At 52.7% G+C, this 23,950-nt stretch overlaps 6 protein-coding genes across 10 annotated transcripts in view; 3 read left to right on the top strand and 3 right to left on the bottom strand.

The window, feature by feature from the left end:
• The first annotated feature begins 4 nt into the window (after positions 1 to 4).
• LOC125957209 (cytosolic endo-beta-N-acetylglucosaminidase) lies at positions 5 to 3,395 on the top strand. 3 transcript variants are annotated; one of them, XM_049689767.1, is made up of 4 exons: positions 345 to 408; positions 513 to 693; positions 882 to 2,765; positions 2,894 to 3,395. In XM_049689767.1, the coding sequence occupies exons 3-4, from the start codon at positions 1,171 to 1,173 to the stop codon at positions 3,090 to 3,092; spliced, it is 1,794 nt and encodes a 597-aa protein (XP_049545724.1). In that variant the 5' UTR covers positions 345 to 408; positions 513 to 693; positions 882 to 1,170; the 3' UTR covers positions 3,093 to 3,395. The 3 variants fall into 3 exon arrangements, with proteins under 3 accessions (XP_049545705.1, XP_049545724.1, XP_049545715.1); XM_049689748.1 differs by lacking the exons at positions 345 to 408; positions 513 to 693 and adding an exon at positions 5 to 149; XM_049689758.1 differs by having other exon boundaries at positions 351 to 693.
• Positions 3,396 to 6,566: 3,171 nt separating this feature from the next.
• Positions 6,567 to 19,078, top strand: LOC125957202 (uncharacterized). The gene is made up of 5 exons (XM_049689734.1): positions 6,567 to 6,853; positions 12,782 to 14,012; positions 14,274 to 14,383; positions 18,063 to 18,315; positions 18,401 to 19,078. The coding sequence occupies exons 2-5, from the start codon at positions 12,996 to 12,998 to the stop codon at positions 18,833 to 18,835; spliced, it is 1,815 nt and encodes a 604-aa protein (XP_049545691.1). The 5' UTR covers positions 6,567 to 6,853; positions 12,782 to 12,995; the 3' UTR covers positions 18,836 to 19,078.
• Positions 14,377 to 17,815, bottom strand: LOC125957158 (protein phosphatase 1H). Its single transcript, XM_049689652.1, has 3 exons — positions 17,658 to 17,815; positions 17,393 to 17,554; positions 14,377 to 17,178 (listed from the first exon to the last, which is right to left on the bottom strand). The coding sequence occupies exon 3, from the start codon at positions 16,996 to 16,998 to the stop codon at positions 15,100 to 15,102; it is 1,899 nt and encodes a 632-aa protein (XP_049545609.1). The 5' UTR covers positions 16,999 to 17,178; positions 17,393 to 17,554; positions 17,658 to 17,815; the 3' UTR covers positions 14,377 to 15,099.
• Positions 18,957 to 20,589, bottom strand: LOC125957261 (clusterin-associated protein 1). Its single transcript, XM_049689848.1, has 3 exons — positions 20,501 to 20,589; positions 19,278 to 20,429; positions 18,957 to 19,195 (listed from the first exon to the last, which is right to left on the bottom strand). The coding sequence occupies exons 1-3, from the start codon at positions 20,520 to 20,522 to the stop codon at positions 19,077 to 19,079; spliced, it is 1,293 nt and encodes a 430-aa protein (XP_049545805.1). The 5' UTR covers positions 20,523 to 20,589; the 3' UTR covers positions 18,957 to 19,076.
• An 837-nt stretch (positions 20,590 to 21,426) lies between these two features.
• The window catches only part of LOC125957249 (mitochondrial protein C2orf69 homolog), an 8,206-nt gene continuing 5,682 nt past the window's right edge, over positions 21,427 to 23,950 (top strand). Inside the window, exons 1-2 of one of the 3 annotated variants that reach the window (XM_049689825.1) lie at positions 21,427 to 22,515; positions 22,588 to 22,717. The gene's annotated coding sequence lies outside the window, so the exon portion shown is untranslated. The remainder of the gene's footprint in view (positions 22,516 to 22,587; positions 22,718 to 23,950) is intronic. The other 2 variants (XM_049689816.1, XM_049689834.1) reach the window with 2 other exon arrangements.
• The window catches only part of LOC125957283 (TWiK family of potassium channels protein 7), a 1,436-nt gene continuing 801 nt past the window's right edge, over positions 23,316 to 23,950 (bottom strand). Inside the window, exon 1 of the mRNA XM_049689887.1 lies at positions 23,316 to 23,950. This exon is cut by the window's right edge and continues 801 nt beyond it. Within this exon, the coding sequence (XP_049545844.1) occupies positions 23,316 to 23,950 (635 nt within the window).

Here is a 23,950-nt window from a genome sequence, read left to right as displayed (position 1 = left end):
GGTTCAAGAAACGCCACCGCTATCGGGTAATTTACGCGAGGTTTACGGATCGTCTGATTTGACAACAAAGTACTGCCACGGGTCGTTATTCGTTCAAAGCTTTGTGGATATCTTTTCGATTCAAACTATTGTTTGTTGTTGTTCTGGAGGTAAACATTTCGGTTTTAAACTCACTTAATGCATTTTCTCGCTTTGTGCTGTACAGTTTGGTTCAACGTTAGTGTTGGTCGTCTATTCCTCTATTGAGTTGGCCGCGTTGGCATAAGGTGGGGTGCTGCATTTTGAATTTCCCAACACGGAAGCGGCGTGCCCGTGCAATGAATCTTCAGCAGCAGGTGTTGTTAGGGGAAAAATATTTAATACAACCGCTGCCAATACGTTCGCTTCAGTACACATGGCTACCAGAGGGTTTGTCTCTTCGATTTTTCTTCAACTCGCTCTGCAACTGCAGGCAACTTGACAACAAAAATAACTGAACCCATTCATGAGCTTCCTTATCGTTTATTCACCAGCCGTACTAGAACTCAGCCACTGTTGAGAAGGGAAAGAATGCATCAAGCCTTCCGCTGCCCAGCTGATAGCGGTCACGTGGAATTGTTTTGACCACAGCTCATTGCATCTGCGTTGCCCGAGTACAACGGGGCCCGGGTTTCTGGGGTATCAGGCTTCTGCTTAGTCACGTCTGTTTTTGCGGTCTGTATCCCAACAGCCTGTCAGAAAAAAGGCAAAACTACATGCAAGGCCAAGCAACAGGCCTGTCCAACTCAGTGCACTAGATTTGCGTTGCATGCGGGATGGGAACCATCACACAAATCTATCTTCCACTTATCATCTCATGCCGGTTTCTCCGTTCTAACATTCCACATTTTACTATCGTGCAGGCTCAAACCCCCCCTGTATCCGCTTGTGTTGACGAGGAAGCGTGACGGATGCCTCTGAACAGCTGGTCCGAGCGATAAAATAAAACGGAACGTGGGTCCATCTGTCGATAAGCTCCACCCCCCAGTCAGCAGCTATCGCATTCGAATACAAACTGGGCCACATTACCGCTCTCAGACAGACACTATCTATGCGCTGGGCTGGGTTGCATGCTGAGCTGAGGTTGTGAGGCAGTCGCTGGCTTGTGTATCGCGTAGTATCCACGCAGCACCCATAGGAGTCGCGTGCAGGATGAGCGTGGAGGCACCGGTTTGCCAACCGATACGGACCCTGCAGGAACTGCTCGACTTCGAGAAGCTACCGGTGTTCTGGAAGAACTTGGTCGAACCGATAGCACCGCGATCGCGCTCGCGTAACCTCGGTGAGCACTACCAGGTACTCAACTTCGAACCGGGACCGATCCCTACGGTACCGAACGAGTCGCGACCGCAGGTTCTGCTGTGCCACGACTTCAAGGGTAACTACCTCAACGACAAGTACATCAACGGAGTGCAGGGCGAGGACCAGTGGGTTGACTATCGCTTCTACAACTGGGCAGCGATCGATGTATTTTGCTACTTCAGCCACAACTTTGTCACGATACCCACGCTGCAGTGGCTGAACTGTGCGCACAAGAATGGCGTCAAGGTGATCGGCACGGTAATCGTGGAACCGGGCAACGCGCAACTGCTGAAGGATCTGGTCCAGTCGGATGAGTTCATGTTCCGTGTGGTCGAGGCCCTGGTGCAGGTAGCTCGCGCTTGCCAGTTCCATGGTTGGCTGCTCAACGTCGAGTGCCCGTTGGAGACGTCCAAGGTGCAGCGGCTGTGTGACTTTGTGCGGTTGCTGACGGAGCGGTGCCACCAGGAGATACCGGACAGTATGGTGATCTGGTACGACGCGATTACCAAGGATGGCCAGCTGGCCTGGCAGAACGAGGTGAACGCCGCGAACCAGCAATTCTTCGCGGCCTGCGACGGCATCTTTCTTAACTACGCCTGGTCGCGGAAGCATATGGAGCGAACCGATGCCTTCATTCGCGACAACTATCCCGAGCGGCGCCTGCAGGTGTACTTCGGCATCGACGTGTTTGGGCGCAGCAAGAAAGCGAAGATGAACACAGACGCGACGCTAGAGGAGGTAATCAATGCACCGTTCTCCGTTGCCCTGTTCGCGCCCGGCTGGACGTTCGAGTCACAAGAATCGTACGCCGAGCGAGAGCGGCTCGAACCGGATGTCCGGAACGTGCGTTTTCTGCAGACGAATGATCGGTTCTGGAACCTGCTCTGGCGCCATCTGTACGTGCGAGGCCCGACCGAGCTGCCCCTGTACAGCTCGTTCTGTCTCGGTTCCGGCAAGTTCTACAACCGGCTCGGCAAAACCCAATCCAATCAGTGCTGGTTCAACCTGGCGAAACAGAGCTTCCAGCCAACCATCCCCTACACACCACCGATCGAGTTTGAGACGCGCACCGATGCGCTATCGCACTGGACGCATCACTTCGACGGTGCGCTCGACGGTGGTTCGTGCCTCAAGCTACGCAACGACGAGCAGGACAAGCGACTGTTTGCGTGTGATTTCGCCTGTACCACCGATCTGATCGTCAGCTACGCGCTCCGACGCAACAACCCGACCGACGTAGATCTGGCGCTCATACTGAAGGCGCACTGTGCGGAACGGGCCGACTGCCTGCGGATCGTCTGTGCCGGGTCCGACTGCCACGTGGCCCGGCGATCGAACGAGATGCGTGCCATACCACTGCGGACGGAGCAGACACTGCAGCTGCTCAAGCTGGGCGCGCAGCCCCAGCTTCCGCTCGCCGACACCATCAACGGCTGGGAGATCCGGTACGTACGCAAACTCTGACCGCGTGCGAACTTCCGATTTCCGTTCTTTCGCACCCATTTCAACAACGCTCGCTTTTTTTTCTCTCTTTCCGTCTCCTTGTGTGCTTTCTTGCATCCTTTTCGACTAGGTATTACTATCTCTCCTCGGAGTTGCTGCACGATCCCTCGGGTGTTCGGATCGTCGACATCGGCATTAAGCTATCGAAGAGGGAAACGGCCCAACCGACCGACTATGCCTTGCTTGGTGCCATCCATCTGCAGGCCGGCTTTCTGAACCATCGCGAAGAGATACCGGACCGAAGTAAGCTGCTGTTTAGCCCGGCATAGAGTGCCGTAGAGTAATGGAGTACCAACGGTGCCTAACAGCTGTTGCTGGCCAGCTGGAACGATGTTTTCATCAAAGTGAAACACCACAGCCCCCCCCCCCCCCCTCCCTCCCCCTCGCCATCCTATTCAGTATGAACTTTAATCCGAATTCGGCTGCTGGGGTAGTCGTGCTGCAACTAATTAGCGGCGGTTGTTGTATCTTTTATAGAACAATTCCATTTTATGTTTTTTTTTTTATTTTTAAATAAATCTGGATCCGATATAAATCATCTACCGGCAGTACACAGATGATCGTCGTCCACGTTGGCGAATTATCCAGGACTGCTGCTGGTATCTTCTCATCATGGTATGAGAAGCCGTCTCTTTCTCTTTCAGCCGCACGCCGGGGCGGCAGTGTTGTTGCGATCACGAGTTGTAGGCTGCTGCACGAGCGCCTTACCTCACCAAAAAAAAAAAAGGGTCGTGCCCGCCCCGCCCGTCTCGTTAGTATATAATTAACTGCGCGACCGCGAACCAGTTCCTCGTTGCATGTTATTGGTGGGTAATTCACTCGCGACTTCCATCGGTTTCCCATCGTACCCGCGTTTCCTTCGCTCGGAATTATGAAATCACACCAGCTCGACAGCCCCCACCTGCCCCCGTGTCTTTCTCTCTCCCTGTCTCTTTCTTTCATCTCTGTCTAGACTGGTGCTGATGCGGTGCAATGCGGTCACACGAGCAGACGAGCTCATCATCTTCCGCGCTGAAAGTCGTCTCTGTTCCTATAGGAGGGTGCATGTGTGTGTGTGTGTGTATGTGTGTGTGATTTTTTTAAATCCAATTTTAAAAATTTGCTAAAACAAATCCTTGCACGCGATTAGTCCTTTTATACCAGTGTCTACCCGCAAAAAACAAAACATTGCTCTTAGACACGTTGGCTTCATCCTCTTTAGATTCGGTTTTTGGCCAGAATGCAACCATTACCGTGGGTAAACCGTTATGGGATGGTGAGAGCTAGATACTGCACCCCTCCCACCCCCACCAGCGAATCGTCGTCGGGGTCTGTTTTGGCTTTGTTCCGGATTCCGTTCCTTAACCGACCGGCCGTACACCAAGACTGCACGCCGCTACAGGACACACACACACACCAATATGTAACCGGATGTCAACATGACCCCACCGATAGAGGCCATATACCATAGCGAAGCGATAGCATGCGTGTGGCCTGGTACGTGGGGAATGAAAAGCGAAACTGTGGAACCCATAGTAGCATCCATTTCCAACACCACCACCATCACCACTAACGTGCACGTGATACCACTCGGCACGTTGTCATCGGCACCCCCCCTTTTTCGGTTCCGTTTCTCTGGCGCGGTTCGGTTTTTTTTTTCGCTTTTCTCTTTCGTCTGTTTTGGCGCACCACCCCCTTTGCGATTGGTGAGAGAGCGGGGGAGGGGGGGGGGGGGGGTTTAGGTAGTGTATGGTGGTGGTCTACCACTAAATAGGGGACAACAGCCGTACGGCCGGGCACAAAACCACGTAAAAGTAGCCCAACCACCTCCGGCCGACCGACCAACCGACCCGAGATGGCGCGCTCGTTGACTTTCTCTTTCGCTTTCGGCACCGTGCGGCTGCGGCACGGCACCGTGTACGGTATTAGTATTGAACTCGGGGTAGCATCTTCACTCTGTCGCGCATGCCACACACACACACACACACACACAAGGATCGGAAACCGGAAATCGGTGTCGTCGAATCTGTGGAGCTTCCGCTTCGTGCGTGTGTCTTCATGACCGTGATTTTATGATCTGTGGATCTCGTCTCGTTCCGGTCGCCCAAACCCACGATCAATCCACCGTGAGGGTGTGACATACCGTCCATCCTCTCCACAGCAACCCTTATTCTCCTCAAAGTCGTATGTGGTTTTTTGGGGGGGAAAGGGGAGAGGATGCTAATTTTGTAGACCTGATAACAGATCCCCCCCGCGTCTACTCCGTCTGGAAAGTTAGCATACCGCCCCCCCCCCCTCCTCTCCTCTGTGCTGCTCATCCCATCTTCTTCTTCTCACCCGCCCCTGAACAAACCACCAGCAGTAACTCATTAGCGGGTTTTTCGGAGCCGAGAACCGGGGGGGCCGAGCTCGAGAGGAAGGGTTGGAGGATGCTCACCCGAGGGGGTGGTGGTGGTGGTGTAAAAAGGTTTTTGTTGCGTTGAGCGCAGCCCAAATAGATCGAAACCCTCCCGCGAAACCTAAACAAAAAAAATAAAAGAAGGTTCGTTGCTTGAACATCGCCTACCCGCGCGCGCGCGCGCCCCATTGGCGTTGAAGTCTTTCGTTTTTTTTTTCTATTCGCCCCCCATCAATCGCACACTTTTCCAGCGATTTTCCCGAGATTTATGAGACCATTTTCCGGCCGGTTTTTTCACTTCCGCGTCTCTTCGTCTTCCTCCTTCTCTCTTTCTCTCTCTCTCTTGCTCGCTGTGTTCGTTCGATTGTCTCGTCGACAGTGCCGCTGACGCTGTGCGCTCCATGTCGTCATCGTCGTTGGGGATGGTGTTCTGACTTGGGGATGGGGATGCTGCTCGAGGCATAATTCAAACCGGCTCCGATGCTAAAGGGACGAGGTAGCAGGCAACAAGTGCAGCAATCCTTGAACGCACCCCTCAACCTTCCCTTCCCCTCTGCCGCTCTTCGCAGGTGACCTCTAACGCGCTGGTGCCATTACCACCCTGGCGATGATACCCTTGGCATGTTGGAGAGCATGTCAACATTGACTCGTCGTCGTCGTCGTCGTTGTCGTCGTCGCCGTCGCCGTCGTCGTCGTCATCTTCGTCGCACCTCTCGTGAAGCCAACCAACATGTGAGCAACAGCAGCAACAGCGCACACAACTTTCACTCTCACCTGCTCCTGCTGATGTCCGATCTGCTAGCGCGCTGTTGCTGCTGTTGCTGCTGCTGCTGTCCAGCATCATCTGGAATGTGGTAAGCGGCGACTGCGGCGGCAACGGCAACGGCAGCAGTGGCTGCGGTCTTCGGCGACGTAAGATTACGAGCCACCGCGCAATGGCAATGGCACTCGGCAATCCGCGTGTCCAATCGATCCGTGGCCCCAGAGATTCGCTCTCACTTCTCGCGCGCGTCGAACCGAAACAACCTGCGCCAGACCTGCGATGCTGCGAATGAGTGTGTGTGTGCGTGTGTGAGGATCCTGACGTCACGCTACTAAGGCTGCTGCTCCTTGCCTATAGGGAGCCGCGAGCTCGAGCATAAGTCAGCATAGTCAGGGAAGGGGCCGAAGCGCATGAAGAGCGCGCTCTCGATCGTAGCTTGCGAAAGATCGAAACGGCGAGAGAGGAAGAGAGAGAGAGCAGCAGCAGCAGCAGCAGCATAGTGAGGTGTTGCGTTAAGGGGTAGGGGTGCACCCCTAAGACCGCCAGTGAGCCACGAGCGCCGAGTCGGCGTGAAGTCAGTTGCAAGCGAACCACACCACCGAACGGTTCATAGGCTGCCTGGGGGCCTTGGAATCCACCGCGCGAGACACGAGACGTGCTTCCAAACACACACACACACACACACACACGTGTATAAGTGCGCGAGCGCGCGCGCACGAGAGCCAACCTGTGCGAGTCCCATGAGTCGCGTGACGCGTGCATTGCATCGACAGTCGGAATCCGTGAATCTGTGAATCTCGTGCAGCCAGCAACCTTCCTCTGGTGACTTAAAGGTGTTTTTTTTTGTTTCTGTTTGCTGTGGTGTTCGTATCGTTTTGTCGTTACCGAAGGTAAGGGAAGGCCGCAGCCCCGAAGGGTAACAGCACGAGGGAGGGGGATGGTAAACAAGGGATGATGGGTTTCGCGCGATCCGAGCGATCGCTGATCGCTGGAATGTCTCGAACGTGTTTGGTGTTGTTGTTGTTGTTGTTGTGTGGTGACCGATGAAGGTGAGAGTGATTCCTGCACATCCCACCAGCACCCCCCGCATCCCTTTCCCCATTTTGGACGACTGCGATCGAGAGGACACATTCTTCAATCAGCCATCATCGTTCGTTTTGAGCAAAATCTAAAGATTCCCGTGACAATCTGTGTGTATTTTTATGCGTGTGTGTGTATGTGGTATGTGTGACTGTGCGAATGTGTGTGTGTGTGTGTGATTGAGATCCCTTTGAGTAACGATTATCTACCCGAAGTGATTCCGGTGATCGTCGCTGAGTCGATCAAATATCTTCCTTCGGTATTATCAGCAGCAACAAAGGAATCACCATCAGCATCCAGCCCCCCCATCAGCATCATCATCATCATCATCATCATCATCATCACCATCGTCATCATCACCATCATCAGCAGCAGCATGATGGTCGTCGTCACTGGAAAGGGGGAGGGCGGAATGCCGGCGGCCGTACTTTCGCTTCGCTTCCGGTTCGCTCGCATCTCGTCTCGGCTTTTACTTTTTCCACCCGATCCAGGGGGTGGAGCGGGAGGGAGGGGGGTAGGTTTGACTGTTTGTCTGTTTGATTGGTGCCCCTCACCCCCCGTTGCGGCATCCAAATAGAAAATCTCCGAAACTCAATCATCAACCACCGTGGCACGCCGTGCATTGGGTGGTTGATTGGGAGAAAAGTTTTCCCTTCATCAGCTTCCTACCAGCGCCTACCGCTTCCTTCTCCCACTGGCCGGACACTCTATCATCTCTTCCCTCCCCCTCCCCCCCCCCCCTCTTTCCCTCGCGAGGGGGTGGCTTTTCTCTTTCATTGCTCTTTCATTGCCCGCTGCCAATCGGTGTCCGGCCTCCCCTCCCCCCTCACAATTCGGCTGATCGGCTGGTTAGAGGCTGGCTGACGGTCAGCTCACGTTTCACGGTTGTTTCGTTGCGATTTTCACCACCCTTTTGTACCCTTCTGTCCCATCCTCCTCCTTCCGACAACTGTATGCCATTGATAGCCCGGCGGCCCCTTTGATTTTCCTCTGCCCGTTGTTGTTGTCGTTGTTGACGATTTTCTTCGCGCTTCATCCGGAGCGATCGAAGAGGACGCTAGAAAAAGGGACCAAACCATTGGGACCAATGAGCTAAGAGCCTGCGGGCGTGTGTGTGTGTGTGTGTGCGCGCTTCTGTTGTCATCTAGCGAGTGACATATGATTGAATCGCAAGCCGCTAGTAGAAAGTAGTCGCCTGCATGACCTGCGCGGTGTTGTTATGTCGACGCATTAAATCAATTCATCGCCCCCATCACCGATGACGCCATGCGTCATGCTTTACGCGTTTGCACGCTCCGTTACAGCCTTTGGCCGTGTGTGTGTGTGCTCGGTATGTTGTCGCAGCTGGTGGCTCGTAGTAAACATCTCCTGGTAACCAAAAAAAAAAAAACAACCTCTTTACCTCTTAACCTCAAAATATGTTGTTTGTTTGGTTCGGAACTGACCACACCAAGCATCATCATCTCGTGTGTGTCTGCTCGAGTAATCTCGAGAAGCTCCCGAATCCGGGGACCGTTATTTTGAATACGCGCACGTCAACTTCCCACGTTACGTTAGTTACGCCACCACGCCGCGATGAACGCACGCCGCAACCGCCCCAGGTTGATCCACATTGCAGCGAGGATAACGGACGATTAAAACCGACAACAACAACAACAACAGCAACACCATCAAATCGCATCTAAGGTTCACCTCGTGGTAGAAAGGGGCCGAACCTGGGGCCCATGGCGACATGCGGATTGGCAGCCATTAGGCCGCGTGGCCATTAACAGCATAGGAAGGTTTTTTTTAATGGTTTTGCGTTGGGGTCGATGGTGCGTCTCACAGGTGGCACCTTTGCTCGTACATACCTGGCACCCCCTGGCCCCTGGGCCTCGTTTATTGCGCCAGAATGTCGAATCGCTGCACGTACCTGCGCTGCGCGGAATGTATGTGAGTTCCAAGCACGTGCAGAGCCACCGAAAAGGGTTGTTTAGGAATGGTGATGGGAGAGAGGGGGGGGGGGGAGTTAGACTGGTTTTGCAATGCCAACACGACACACACGCGTACACACACACACACACTTGGCTATGTCACGCGGATTTAGGGAGAGCTACTTACTATTGGGGCTTTGATTTCGTTTTGAGGTTAGGTTTAGGTTTAGGCTCGAGAGGTTTAAGAAGGGAGGGGAGGGTAGCGAAGGGGGAGGGGGGGTTGCGTGTACCCCACATGACGTGTAGATTTGCAGTGCGTTGACCCACGCTCCCCCCCTTGCCGTGGGTGACAGAGTTCGGAGGGAGGGCGTTTCTCGGGGGAGAAGGTTGACCACCTCATCCACCTTTCCCTCGCGTGATGATGCGCGTGCACAACGCAAACGGAACGCGCAACGCCGACGACGAGACCCTTCGACGAGACCCCAACGAGGCCACTTGTTTGTGTGTCTGTTGTTTGTCGCAACGCAAGCCCGTGCCTCGCAAGAGGGTTGCGCAGAACGAGGGGGAGGGGGTGTTTGCTGCTGCTGCTGCTGCTGCCGTGGTCGTGGCCCCAAAAATACCACGGAGACAAACCGAATAGTACCAACCGTGAATAGTGAAATGCGGCTTTCGCGGGAAAAGAGGAGGTGCGAAGTTGCGATTTCACCAGCACCAGCATTCCGTTTGGGGGAGGGGGGGGGGGCGTAGTGACGGTAGTAGTACGGTTTGCTTATTCTAGAGGACTCCCTCCTCGAGTACTTTCCACTCTTGGCTTTCGCGCCGCTTCCTCTTCACGCAGGATGGTTTGCGACGGGGTAACCCCTGTACTGGGCACTTGGGGCCCAGTGTTGCGTCCCAGAGGGAACTTCGTGGATCGTGGATAGTGTCCTCGAGCTCTAGGGTATCCCCTGGACCTCTTCTTCACATCATCACTCTCCTTCTGCTTGGAAACCGAAAATGATCGAAGCTTCTCTTGAGAGGAGCAGCTTTTAGGGACGGGGGACGGTGGGAGCTTTCCAAACTTTCCACACCTTTCCTCGCTCGTTTCCCCTTTCGCTACGCGCGCTCTCTCTCTCTCTCTCTCTCTCTCTCTCTCTCTCTCTCTCTCTCTCTGCTCTTTCTTGCTCTCACACTCGGGAGTCTCGTAAAATGAGTCGATTTTGTTTTCGGAGGAGAAGGAATCGAATCCGGTTCCGATGTGAGGATCCGAGATGCGGAAGCAAATAACCCCCCATCCCCCGGAATTGGAGGGCCCGACCGGTGCGTGGTGACCAAAGACGACGCGACACGGGGTAGACGGGAGGGAAACAGGCCCCCCCACAACCACCACAATTTATCGATAACAATGGAGCAATCGCAGCAGCAGCAGCAGCAGCAGCTGTGACGGCGAAAGGCGAAAGATGAACGTCCGGGTGCTTGCGCAACACGACGCTCGGCGTGGCACTGCGTGGTGTGCCCGCGGACGATCCCAAAAGCCTCATCCACCGCTCCGTTGCGAGAGGAGAAGAAGGAGCAGGTTGCTGATTGGGTTTGCTGTTACGCAAGCTCGCAGACTCCGAGGCGACGAAGGTAACGCGCCTCGACGCGCGTTCGACCCAACGGGCATGTGGTGACCGCACACGTTGCCCAAGCCACACACACAAGGACCACCGGAAAATTCACCGTCACCATCGTGGTTTTTTTGTTTTTTTGTTTTTTTGGTTAGCCACCGCTTTGCCGCTTTTCCGCTTGAAAGCAGAAATGAAACGAAATCTGATATGGAAAAAGGGAAAACAGAGAATGATGCAAACTCGCTCGCTCGCTCGCTCTAGTTCGCTACGCAGCGCAGCGTTATACGCGCGCCACGCGACCAAACCATTCGCGCGATTTCATCGCCGTCTAGGTATGGTGCAAGCAGAGCGGGGGCACAAGGGTGTGGAAAATGATCAACATTTTGGCCGCCACGACGCAAAAGGGTGGGCGCGCCGCCTAAGCTGAGGTGGGTTCAATATTGAATTCCAATGCAATTCTAGGACAGGGGAGAGGGGGGGGGGGACCCAAAACCAGCATATCAAAGATGGCGAACCAGCGAGCGGTGTCACTGAATGTATATATTGGTGCAATTAATCGGCTGCTAAATGCGGCCAGTCTAGTCTTGTGCAACCGGCAGGTGAACTGAACACAAACTAAATGGTAAAGCTTGGAACAGTTAATATTTGGCCGCTTTTGTTTAATCATTGCAGCGCGCCTAGTGGTCACTTTGTCATTCCGTTGACAGCGTTTTAATCATTGTAGTCTGTTTATTTAGTAGTAAATTTTTTGTCAAAATTGATCTATGCCTTCAAAATTTATCGCCGATGGAACGCAAAGGGAGAAAAAAAAATCTGCACACTCACTGTAAAAATTGGATTTGGCTGGATAAAACACCGCGAAAGTCTTGATATTTTCAAACTCAACTCAAAATACCATATGTAGACGTTAGGAGGGGACTTTTACCTTGATTCAATGAAAATAAAACAGCCGAAAAGTGTAACGAATGCCCGATTCTGCAAACAAAATTGAATCAACACTCCTGGGATCTCTCAGCGTGATTCCACCAAGAAAAACTCACGACAGTCGACATAACAGTTCGGGAAATATTTTTAAAAGATATTTTAAGGTCATAAAAGCTAGAAAATAGCCAAATAGGACGCTAGAGCACAGCTTGATTGCTCAAATCCGTGCTAGGCAGCTGTACGAACAAGTGTTGACCGAATTCAAACCATGCATTTCGATGGACGGTGCAACAAACGTAAAAATGCATTTCAAAAAATACCGGGCAAAAAATTTGCTTTGCCAATCATTGATGGAGTGGTTTAGAAAGGGTTTGGTTTCTTTACGGAGATTAATTTGCCCATAAGATGATGATTTGGCATGGGATTTGACAATGTGGCGACAAATCAAATGTTTTCAGCATTGGGGTAACGTTCATTCGAAATTTGTGCGAGAAAAGAGTGTCTATAGAAAAGGATTTTGGTCTTCATTCGTCCACCAACAATCCTGTGTAAGTTTGACATGATTTAGGTAGCTCGTCTTGCCGAAGGTATGGCGTTAATGTTTTGTATTCAAATAGATCGATTTCACAGGGAAAACTATCAATCCACAAAAATGTCTAGATTTTCGTTCCATCGATTTCTATTTGACAATTATCATAAGTAAACTTGAAAAGTATATCAGAAATGTATAAAAACCAACTAAAATGAGGGTGATGTGCAACAAGAGGGCAAATGATGTGACTTACAGTACTGTGCAAATATTTTTGGGTGATGTCAAAGTTAAAGTTGAAAAAGTTATATAAAAAACTAATGAATAATTTGCATCAATATTTCTTATTAAAGGCAATAAGAAAACCTACAAAATGACACCTTTCTTTTCTTTATACGTCATTTTTTGGCTGAGATATGACCTATTTTGTGCGGCCAAGTATTAACTGTTCCAAGCTTTATATGTATATATAAAATGGGTGTTGTTTCATAACCATTATTTAGAGTGCTTTCTGATTGATGATATCCATTTTTCCCTTTAGGTCGAAAGAAAAAAAATGCGCATTATTTCGATGAATGCCTTTTTGTGACGTCACTTTCAGTGGAGTCTGGAAAAACGGATACTTTTATGAAACAAGAAAGAAATTCATTTAACAAACCACTCCAACGCTTATCGGTTTGTTTCGGAAACGTTATAGAATTGATCCGTTTTTCCATTTAACTCATCAATACAATAAATACCAACCAATCCATTGAGTTCCTACCCATTCCTTCGTCATTCCAGCGACCGCGTGAGCAGCAACCGGCGAGGCATGCGAGGAAATAACAAGTGATAACCGAAGGACGCATTGAAATACGAATCCCGTGCAGAGGTGCAGAGTTGAAACACCAAAAAAAAAAAACAAAGGACCCCCTTCGACCTGAAGGGCCTGCACCCGAAAGCGATAGCCCCCCCCCCCACCTCCCTCTCCTCCCCTCTGAGCAGGTAGTAGCCGTGAATGCCGTACGGTAATGTAGAGCAACGGTTGGCGCCGGCTCGCAAGCGGAACGACACGGCGGCGCTACTCAGCATGGAGCAGCTCGAGCGGGAAATCCGCAAGGAGATCGACGAGATGAACACGAGCGTGTCGCTGGTGGACCGACTGGAGGCGGGCGACACGATGGACGAGGAGCGACGGGACGAGCTGCTGTCGTCGACCCGGGCCGCCTTCGACATCAACGTCAACGCGAACAACGTAAAGAACAGTCTCACTGACTCGCAAATCTCGATCATCTCGAAGCACGATGGCTACCTGGACTCTGGCCACTTCTACAGCACACCCACAGCTGACAAAGAGCCGACCGGAGGTGGTGGTGGTGGTGGTGGTGGTGCGGTAAACCTTACGTTCGATCCGAGCGGCGAGGAACCACCGCTCCACGGGTCCACCATCGGACCGGTGGACGCGGCCGGTGCTGGTGGTCTCCGGGGCTCGACCAAGAAGGAGCGGGGAACGGAGGAATCGAAGCAGTGTGGCGGGAAGGCAGCAGGCAAGCAGCCGGGCGCGAAACAATCAACGACGAAACAATCAGCATCGACGAAGCAGATGCCGATGAGCGATGTGGCTAAGGGTCAGCAACATCAACCACCCGGTGCCGGTGCCGGTGCCAGTGCCTCGCTGGCAAATCTACTGTTCGCGAACACCGACGGCGGCGGCGGTGCGGCGACCAAGCGCAGCACCAGCAGCAAACTACCGTCGACGATCGGACTCGGTTTGGTTCAGCTGGTGTTGAGCGTGATGCTGGCTGCCCTCGGTGGCCTCGTCATCGCCCGGAATGCCTCGCTAGCGATGGCCGGCACTGGGCTGTGGTGCGGGGCGATCGCCGGTATCGCCGGTTCGCTCGGGCTCATGAACATCAAGATGGCGAAGACGGGCTTTCTGGCGGTTAACCTGATCTGTGTTGCCTCCAGTACGCTCGGGCTTGCCCTCGCCGGTATCGGAGCGGTCAGGGATGCTAATATGGCTCAGCAGGATGAGGTGAGTGTCCGTTCGCCCGTTCGTGTGCCTTCCTCCTCCTTTCCCAACGCCATTCACTCAATGGGCCCACTTACTGCATGCGGAGAAGATTTATTTCATTTCATTTCATATTTGACCGAACAATTCATATCACCAGCGCCTCCACTCGCATATCGTATTTATCGCTGGAATTTCGTGTCATACACCTCATACGTTGTTTTTTTTTTGTTCTGATAGCTCGCGGCCACTACTAATTCCATTTCCTTTCCTTCTATCTCGCAGCTAATTTGGGGTGCGGTCACAGCCGGAACTGGACTGCTGGTGACACTGGCCATACATTTCCTCGTGAGCGTATTCTCCGTCTATTACTCGGCCCTGAAGCTCTGCTCTAGGTGAGTATGAGTAGTAGGTGGATGGGGAGCACCCATCGGTAGAAAGAGGGATAATTGAGAGATAAATTATGGATAAATGTGGGATTTTAGGATAGAGGCGAGGGGAGAAAGGGGTGGAATGAGAAGGTAATTGCTATTAATTCACAAATCTACTGCAAGAAGCGCGCCGCTACCTGACTGGAATGCCGTTTGGTATGCCCGATCCGATGGGCACAAACAGTCTCCTGCTTACTCTTCTCATAGCCCCGCTCAATCATCATCGCTGACGCCTCTTGTCGCTTGTCGCTCGATCGCGAAACTCGAATTCAAAACTACGAAAGCTAGAGCACCCACCCAGCCCTTTGCCTAAACAGATCATCGTTCATTCTGACTGACCAAGTTCATTACTAACTAAATGCTAAACTCATAGCGCGCCCTGTGCGTACGTGCATATATCTACACTTACGCGCGAGGAGAGAAGAGCGGGATCCATTGTGGATGCCTTAAGTTATAGAAAGCACTCTACCCGTCAAAGATACCCAGCTGCGATCTCTAAGCGATCCAAAAACCGGTTTACCTTCGGAGCACGCATGTGAGTGTGAGTGTGTCCGTGTGTGTGTGAGTGTGTCTGTGTGTGTGTGTGTGTGTGTGTGCCCTAGTTCTAAAATAGTGGAATACTGCGGGGGAAGGAGAGAACGACTTCCCTCCCCACTGTGTTCGGCGCAACCACCACGGCCCTAAGGTTTGGTCAGCGATGCCGGTGGCTGTGATGTTGACGGCAGCTGATTGCCCAGATTCAGATTGTTCTCTGCCTCCTGGGCATCTTCCGGTGTATGGGGCAACGAGCCAGATGAGGAGCTGTGCTGCTGCTGCTGCTGCTGCTGCAGCTTGGTGCTGGTTATGGCCACCTTGTCCGTGCTGTGCTGCTCCTTGATGCTATGCTCTGCCTCACCTGAGCGGTTGAGGGGCAATGGGTCCGCCACCGAGCCCTTGTGCTGGTTGCGGATATCATACATCTCCGCCCACGCGAGATACTCGCTGTAGTATCGGTATACGGGTATGACCAGTACGGAGATATCGTCGACGGTTGCCGCCGAACGTGATTCGGCCAACCGCCAGTGGCCGGATTCGTTGGCGCGTCCCCGCGATCGGGCCACCAACTCTTGCGCCACCATCGTGTACCGGTGGGGCTCTGTTGGGTAGCGCTTCAACGTAGCAAACACGTTCCGTGCTACCTGCTGCGACTCGCTCACGTCCCACAGTCCGTCGGTTGCCATCACGAGGATACCGTACTCGCCATCGCAGTTCGTGCCGGAAGGATCGCTCTGCACCTGGGTCAGATCGAAGCAGGTCACGTCCGGGTGTGAGCTGAGGAACGGTTTGATAGGAAGGTTGCAGCCGAGCGCCTTCAGCTCGTGGTCGCCAAAGCCGCGCGTCACGCCAATCGTACCGAGCAGGCGGCTTCGCTTACCCGACCCGGTCACTAGCGGGATCTTGAGATCATCCACCGTGAGCGTCTTGTAGCTCCAGCCACACATTGCACCCTGGCGGTAGAGGATGCGCGTGCCCAGATCGCGGGATGTCGGCTTCTTAGCGTACTCCTTGGCGATGTACTCTTCGCCGAGCAGGGCCGAGTTGTGCTTGCCGATCATCAGCAATCGCTGCCGCTCGGTGTCGGGCGTGTGGTCGAACGAGCACGGTTCCGCGACCGTCATCATCTCGTCATCGCTGTCTGACTCCATGCTGTGCTGGGATGCCGCAGTAGCCACCGTTTCGGCTCCTCTAATGCTACCGCGGCCTTTCCAGCAGCTACGCTTCGCTGGTGTTTGTGTTGCAGTGTGGTTGATCGATGCCCGGGGAAGCCGCTTACACAGGATGCCGCGTGAATCACCGGCATTGGCCACGTACAGTTTACCGAGAATGAAGAGGCTCACTAGGGCTGTGCAGCCGCCCGCATTGCGAAACTTATTCCGATCCTCTGCCAACACGGTATCCATGTCGGCGAACGCTGACTCGAGCGCACCGATGATCAGCTCGTCCCGTGACACCTGTCGGTGGAACAGGCCAATCGGATGGGGCATGCTGCCGGTTGCGCCGTCGTCGCCATCACCGCGCGGCCATAGCAGATCGATGACGTCGACAAGTCGCTGATGCAGGATGTGATGGAATTGGTTGGCGGCCGCTAGAGCCGCCCCGTACCCCGCATGCCCATCGTAGATGCCGACGTACGTGTACGGCAGATCAGGGTACTTCCGCAACGGATGCGTCAGACGATGCTGGTGAAAGGCTGCCTGGTCTTCGTTCCACTTCGATTTTCCCGAGTTAACGCATTCGGCGTAACCGATATTCCACGGTAGCACCATCAGGTCGCGCGGTACAATGATCGGCCGTACGTTATGGTCCGCGCTTGCCTTCACCTCGTCTTCGGTGTTCAGCTGCAGAAAGCAGGGCCGAGCGTAGTGGAATTTTTCCGGCAGCATCTTGCCATGCTCCTGCTGATCCTTACTGCCACTGCCTCCCTGCCGGTGCATGCTGCTAGAGAACACAGAAGGGTTACTGGTGCCGGGTGGTAAGGCTGGCAGATCCGGTGCAACCACCGTCAGTACGCGGTTTTTCAATCGATTCAGCATATCCATCACTAGTCGAGCGGTTGTTTCAGCAGCTCAACCGACAATCGGCTGAGCTGCTAGCAGCTGTCGGTAGCTGATAACTGCTCGCGGGAAATCCGCGCGGCCTGTACAATCTTGGTCACAGCCAATGAGAATGTACGTCTACTAGTGGCGGTCAGTTGCGTTCACTTATCGCTTACGATTCCTCTTAACGGACGTACAGGGGCAAACGAATCGAACGAGATAGAAAAAGAAAGGACCTATTATACTCTCTTTCACTCACTCTCCTTTTCTGTCTCTCTCTTTCATCCTTTCTCTTTGTACTGCGCATCCAAATACGATATTAACAATTTGCGGAACATCAACCAACCGCATACGGCAGGTTTTCTTACATTTACCTCCAATAGTTCCTGTTACTTACTTGGAATGCCTTCTCTAGATACCGGACAGCGGTGTTGCGATTAGAATCCAGCAGCTGCCGCTGGTACCGCAGACCACTGCGGATGAAAACGCCCGGTTTGCTTTTCCCTAGCGGTCTCGTGTACCGGAACCACCGGCTGTCGTTAGCCCATGCACACCGGAGCTGCACCGGGGACCAGCAAAGATTATAATTGAATTTATTTTTATTTTCATAAGCCGTCTCTTCTTCGGTGGCTCTTCTTCGCTTACTCGCATACAATACTCACGTAAAATCAAACGCCCTCAACCTGGACGCTCACGATTCTGGCGTACAGTTAGGGGATCAAGGACTAGCGGATGTAATTTACAATATCCTGCTTGATTTAGTAAAACCACGAGCAAATCTTATCTACTCCGGTTCGGCTAAATTTTGATCAATTTCGGCTGGAACACAACCACTGACAGCTGTTACTGCTGCAGCCCATGCAGCCGAGCATAACCGGTGACTACACGTAGCGCGACTGTCGCAAAAGAGAAACCTCACAAGATTTCACAGGAATTAATGTTCCAAGCGCGCTATGTGTAGACACTCGATAGTGATGCGTTGAAATTCAAATCAAACGGATCGCTGCATGAGACGAATAAAACGGTTAATGCTGTAAATATTCTTCCACTTTCCGCACATTCTGCAGACCTTCACAGAAACACCAGATGCTAGATAACGTCATGCACAGCAGCTCGCAGGCATTCATGACGCAGCAGAAGGTGGAGGACTACATTAACTCGCTGCGCATGGAACCGGGCATTAAGGATATGATGTACCAGACGATGCTGAAGCGTAGCTGCGGTTCAATGTACGGTGAAAAGCACCGGCTAGGTGACTCGAGCTATAGCAACGGTAACTCGCACCGGCTCATGCTGGTACCCGCCGGCGCTGGCAATGGGGTGAGTCATATTGGGAGTGTTTGTTTTTTTCTCTTCCTCATTATGCTGTGGATTGTTACTAATCGTACTATCTGCTGCTTCCTAGCTGCCGTCGATGATTCCCATGTATCCGGGCGTACAATCGGGATCGCCCAGTAACTCGTCGATGATGTATCCGCCTAATCTCATTCCGCACGGGCTGCCGCAATACCAGCCGTACCCGGAGAGTGCGCTGATGGAGGCCCAAATATCCCGGGCGAACCGGAAGCGCTCAACGATGCGCATGAACCACGAACGGAGCAGTGCGGAAGTGGAACGGCCTCGGCGTAAGTCAGACTCGGACCTGGAGAAAACGTTCACGTACACCGGGCTGGATCGCGACATTGCCGACAGTTACTTGGCGAAGGAGGAGGAGAAGCTGACCAGCAGCATCGTCAGCAACAGTGGGCATCATCCTTCGCCGCCGCACACCTACCACCACGATCTGATGCTGATCGATCACCGAACAAACTTCGAGCAATACAACGGCATCAACATGTGAGCAGCGAGTAATAGCCGTTTAAGGGGAGTGCAGTGCTTACACATTCATTGTTACTTTTTAATATTATCTGCTCAACAAACCACGTAGACCATAGGATTGTTTCATATTGTGAATGTGTTGATATACTTAGTAGGATCTGTATAGGCTAGTTGCTGTTGCTAATATATAAAATGTTGTTTTACGATAGGGAGCGTGTGCGAAAAGAATAGAACCGGAACCATGAGGAACAGTTTGATGTGCATTAGAAGTCTTCATCGCTCAAATCCTGCTTCACGCCCCTGTTGATCGTCGAGCTCTCCCTAGGCATTTTGGCGAGGCTTTCGTCCTCGTCGTCATCCGTTCGTAAGCTACCGTCCAACACTGAAAAAGGAGAGTGGGATAAATTGGAAATGCAATTCTAAATTCAGTTAAATGGGCCACTTCCTGCACCGTTGCCACTCACGTCCGTTCTCGCCCATTTCCAAATCACTCTCGGACTCGCCCGAGCTCATGGAACTATCCAGCGGCCCTAGTTCGTCCTCGATGCTGCCTATCATCTTGCCACGATCCTTGTCGCCGGGTGAGTCACCGCTCACGCGGGTCCGGAACCGGGTCGAGCCGCGATCGCGGTTCAGCAACTCGCTGCGCAGCACGCGTCGATCCGTCTTCAGCTTCACATCATCTCGCTCATCGAAATCATCCTCCTCCTCCTCGTTATCATCGGACTCAACCAGACCCTCGGGCAAAATCGCCATACTGCTGTCGGATATGCGGGCGATCGGTGAGGTGGGCGTTGGTGTGCGGTTTTTGCTAATGATCTGCGCCCGTAGCGTGTCCACGCACTTGATCCGAACGATGTACTGCTCGTACAGGCCTTTGAGCTCCTGCTCCAGCTTCTCAAACTCCTCTAGGTAGGCGGGTCGCACCTTCTGTAGCGCCTGGAGTCTTTGCCGCGACCGCTCCAGCTCGGACGCCTTGCGACGCATCTTCGACTCCAGATTCGTGTTCTCGTTGCGCAGACTTTCCAGTGCCGTGGTAGAGCCGCTCAGTTTCGACTGCACGGTCGAGATAGCACCCTTAATCACCTTTTCGGCGGTCGCCAGCTCGATCGGTCGCGTGGACTGCGCGTTGCGTATCTCCCGGTTGACCAGCTCCTTCTTCAACAGATCGTACAGCACCGCACCCTTGTTCGTCAATTCCGATGACAGTCCACGTACCATCTTCAGGTCGTTCATTTTATCGGAGAAATCAATCTCTAGGTGCGATTTGATGGATTCCTCCTCGTGGCGCGTGATCTTGGGCGAGGCGATAAGGAGCGAGGTCACCTTAAGCAACTCTTGGGCCGCTGCCATCGAGCTGGCGTACAACCGGCGGGGGTTCATCTTGATGCTCGACTTCGTCACCAGAAACTCAGTGGCCGATCGGACGAACAGTACTCGCTCCTGCTCGGACCGCGTTCCGCCCGCCAGCACAAGGTTCGGTTCGAGCCGGTTGATCAGCCACTGCAGAATATCTGAGTACGCCTTGAAGCTTTCTGGCCCGCCGTACGGCGTGGTCAGCACGGATAGGGGAATGTGGTTCGGATAGCCCAACAGCTTTAGCTGCTCCGCCAGATCTGCAAGAAGCCGTACAAAGCGGATAAGAGATTTCACCGGAATAGGTCGCTTTAAGACGCTTCGTATGTACCTCGAACGTCCTTGAACGCCATATCGGTCGAGTGAATGAAACTCCAATTCCCAACTGTTGTTGTCCCGAACTGTGTTGATGTGGCCGGTTGCTATGGCAACCGATAGTCCTGCGGCCGTACGTACACAGTTTGGCAACGGTCAACGTTTACTGCCCACCCTCATATTTAACATTTCATATTTAATGTCCCAAACGTGTAGCCAGTAATAAGTGGAAAACTTATTTTTCTAAATTGAAATCATATGTATCGGATGTTTGGGCAGTAAATGGATTGCACCTTTTTCGCGTTAAGTTACTCAAATGCAACCACGCGGTAAAGAACTGAAATGTCCTATGACCCATTCATAGTTGCATGTAAATTGATTGACTTGAATTAATCCAGCGTGTGCAGGCTACATTGATGCACTCGTCAATAAAATCGACGTTTTTCAAAATCTTGAAAATGAAGAGACTGATGGAACTTTTGATCGATACATTATTGTTGCTGCAAAAGCTAACTAACACAAATTACGCCAATAAAATGTCAATATTTCTTTAAATATATTACACAAATAATATTGGGACTGTGTTGGGCTGCTTTAGATTAGATGAGAAACGGCGGTTCAACCAACATCCGGTCTTCCCATTCTCACTGAAATGTATTCTAGGCCAACTTGTGCCTAGTTGAAGCGGCATATTTACCGGTCAAACCAACCATCCAGCTGTTACAAAATCATCTTTGTCCCGTGGTTGCCCCTCTACCTTCCCGCCTAGACCAGCAGATTCTCGTTCAAGCGTCCACAGAATGAGATTTTCTGGAGTTCCAGGTATAGTGAGCTGGTTATATGGGGCGTCGCTTTGGCTTTGACGTCTCGGCGTCGTTGAATCTCGGGTTGGCAACCCTGCCAATCGGCACACACACATACACACACACACATACACAAGCCGAAAAGCGAAAGAAGGAAGAGAACGAAAAAAATAAAACACAACACAGTAACGCGTTCCGGAGGAGCAGCAGCAGCAGGATCAGGATCGGGTTGGGAGACATTGTGTGTGTGTGTGTGTGTGTGTGTGTGTGTGTGTGTTTTTGTGGCTATTTGTTCGGGTTAGTGGGTCGCTGAGTCGGCCGGTAGGCAAGGGTTTTGTGTGTCCAGCACAACGGTGGTGTACCGTTTAAGAGCCGTCCTCATCGCGGGTGTCCTTTTGTGTTTGTTTCTCGGTTTGGATCGCACCGCGCAAAACCGCAGTGCCGGCGTTGGCACGGGCAGTTTTGGTGTGTGCCACCCTTACATCCCCACCCCTCCTCCTCATCCTTGGGCGGCATCTTTGTGTAGTGCGCGCGCCAGAACGAGTCATTCTGGGTTGGTGGGAAAAGCCAGTGTAGTGCCAGTGCGGCGTCACTGAGTCGCGGATAATAAAAGGAAGAAAAAGAACAACACAGGAAGCTCGGTGGTCGGTCGGCGATAGAAGCCTTCCCTCGCTTGCCTCGAATATGAACAGTCCACGCGACAGGCACGATGGCAGTAGCGTGGGTGTAGCTAGGTGAAGGAGTTGGGGGACCTCGTTCCCGAAAACGCGTCAGCGCGCATCATCGCGCGCGTCCGCAAAAGCCCCGTGTCAAACGACGCCACCGAACTAGCGCCAGCAAGAAGACTCCCATTCTACTACTACTACTACTACTAGCAACCGTTGTCTAAGGCGCTCCACCACGGCTATATTCCAGCCAGCAAAAGCCAAAGGACAAAGAGTAAACACATCGAATTTTACTGGAAGGAAGCGGGCGGCCGCGCAGAACCGGAAACCGGAGTCATCCAGTAGCGCGTCGCGGTCTGAGGCGAGGTGAAGAGACCCGTTGGTGGTGTGTTGTATACACAGATCCGCACGGGCGCCAAAGGCGCGGGCGCTATGTTGTTAGCGCCATAACCTGCAACTACAGGCGCTTCTCTGTGCGAAAGCAAACAACCACAAGCAGCAGCGCATTGCAAGCTCGGTGCACAGCTCTTTTGCGGGGTAGCCTTGCTCCCAAGTCTCCAAGGGTGAGTAGAACCGATGGTTGCCTGCTGGCGCGCATATTGTCAGTTTTCATCCTTTATTGTTTCACATTGCAGTAGCACCCAGTGGCTGGCTACCATCATTATAGCTATAGCTGTAATATACTGAACCACTAAACCCCGTGCGGTTGCAGGTTTAACACTAAACACTCATTCCAGTGGCACGGGCAGGATACAGCTTTGAAAGGTGGTAGTAGGTTTAATGTTGGGTCGTGTTGGGAAGCAGGAGCAGGAGCAAAACAACAACAATCCTAGGAGTTGACGGTATGAACAATCTATGTACAACCACGCATGTGACACGGGTGCACCCAAGCGTCGGTCTGTTGGCGTGTTGGTGGGGTTGTTCACCGTTTGGCTGCTGCTGATTTCATTAAAACCGCTTGATAGCTACCGCCTAGCGAGGCCAAAGCAGCAACTAATCGAATCGAATACTGCTCATCCTGCCCTGCCCTACGAATTATAAATACTAATACATGGCACAACGAGAAAGAGAGGGAGGGAAAGAGGGAAAGAAGAAAAAAAACCGAACTGGGATGTACTATTATGCTACCCTAGTATGACACCTGACCCGATGCGTCGGCTTGGCCCTTGGCCACTGGAATTATATCCGTATGTACGTGACAATGGAAAACAAAGACTGCGATAAAAAGGGGGAGAACGAAGGATATTGTTGTTATGGTTGTTGATGAGAACCGTTGCTGGTTGGACATCGCCAATAGACGCTACATTGATTGATGGAAGCATGAGAGGCTGGTGATGGTTGTTAAATGTTGAAACCGCTAGCGCTAGTTGTAGTACTGCGAGTCCTTGGTGCCGCAGCACTTGGCGAACTTGGCGCTCAGATCCTCGAGGCAGAGCCGGGTGTCCTCCTTGATCTCCTGCATCTTGATGCGCACCTCCTCCCGCATCAGGATGTAGCACATCGCCACCAGGCCCATACCCAGCAGCATGTAGACGAAGTTGATCACCAGTTTGGTCGGTTTGCCACTCTGCGAGTCGAGGATGTTGGCGCCTGGCACCAGGTCACCGATGCCGATCTTGCACAGGCTGGTGACGCAGAAGTAGGCCGAGTCGAGGTACGTCCACTTTTCCCACTCGGCGAACATGATTGTGCCGGTCGCGATGTAGATCGTGATCACCCACAGACAGGCGGTGGTCGGTACGATGATGCGCTTTCGCGGTGCCAGCCCGAGCCCATCCTCCATCGCTAGCTCGTCGTCGCTCCGGTGGCTGCACTCGTGGAACCAGGTATACAACCACTTGAACGTCGACGCCAGCACCTTGCCCATATTCATAAAGTACAGGATGTAGAGCGGGATACCGAACGTCGCGTAGATGACGGTTGCCCCCTTGCCCCAGGCCGTTCGCGGAACCATATTGCCGTAGCCGATCATCGTGAATACGGCCAGGCAGAACATCA

Source organism: Anopheles darlingi, chromosome X (assembly GCF_943734745.1).
Source record: "Anopheles darlingi chromosome X, idAnoDarlMG_H_01, whole genome shotgun sequence".
NCBI classification, from domain to species: domain Eukaryota; kingdom Metazoa; phylum Arthropoda; class Insecta; order Diptera; family Culicidae; genus Anopheles; species Anopheles darlingi.
The sequence above is the reverse complement of the archived record's forward strand: the minus strand, read 5'-3'. Positions and strand labels throughout refer to the sequence as shown.

Excerpts from the sequence above, each read along its gene's own strand:
- LOC125957209 (XM_049689748.1), top strand. The coding sequence starts at position 1,171 with ATGAGCGTGGAGGCACCGGTTTGCCAACCGATACGGACCCTGCAGGAA. Across the intron at positions 2,766-2,893 it reads ATCAACGGCTGGGAGATCCG|GTATTACTATCTCTCCTCGG; the intron begins GTACGTACGCAA and ends CTTTTCGACTAG.
- LOC125957202 (XM_049689734.1), top strand. The coding sequence starts at position 12,996 with ATGCCGTACGGTAATGTAGAGCAACGGTTGGCGCCGGCTCGCAAGCGG. Across the intron at positions 14,384-18,062 it reads GCCCTGAAGCTCTGCTCTAG|ACCTTCACAGAAACACCAGA; the intron begins GTGAGTATGAGT and ends CACATTCTGCAG. Across the intron at positions 18,316-18,400 it reads CCGCCGGCGCTGGCAATGGG|CTGCCGTCGATGATTCCCAT; the intron begins GTGAGTCATATT and ends GCTGCTTCCTAG.
- LOC125957158 (XM_049689652.1), bottom strand. The coding sequence starts at position 16,998 with ATGGATATGCTGAATCGATTGAAAAACCGCGTACTGACGGTGGTTGCA.
- LOC125957261 (XM_049689848.1), bottom strand. The coding sequence starts at position 20,522 with ATGGCGTTCAAGGACGTTCGAG. Across the intron at positions 20,430-20,500 it reads GGCGTTCAAGGACGTTCGAG|ATCTGGCGGAGCAGCTAAAG; the intron begins GTACATACGAAG and ends GGCTTCTTGCAG. Across the intron at positions 19,196-19,277 it reads GGAAATGGGCGAGAACGGAC|TGTTGGACGGTAGCTTACGA; the intron begins GTGAGTGGCAAC and ends CTCCTTTTTCAG.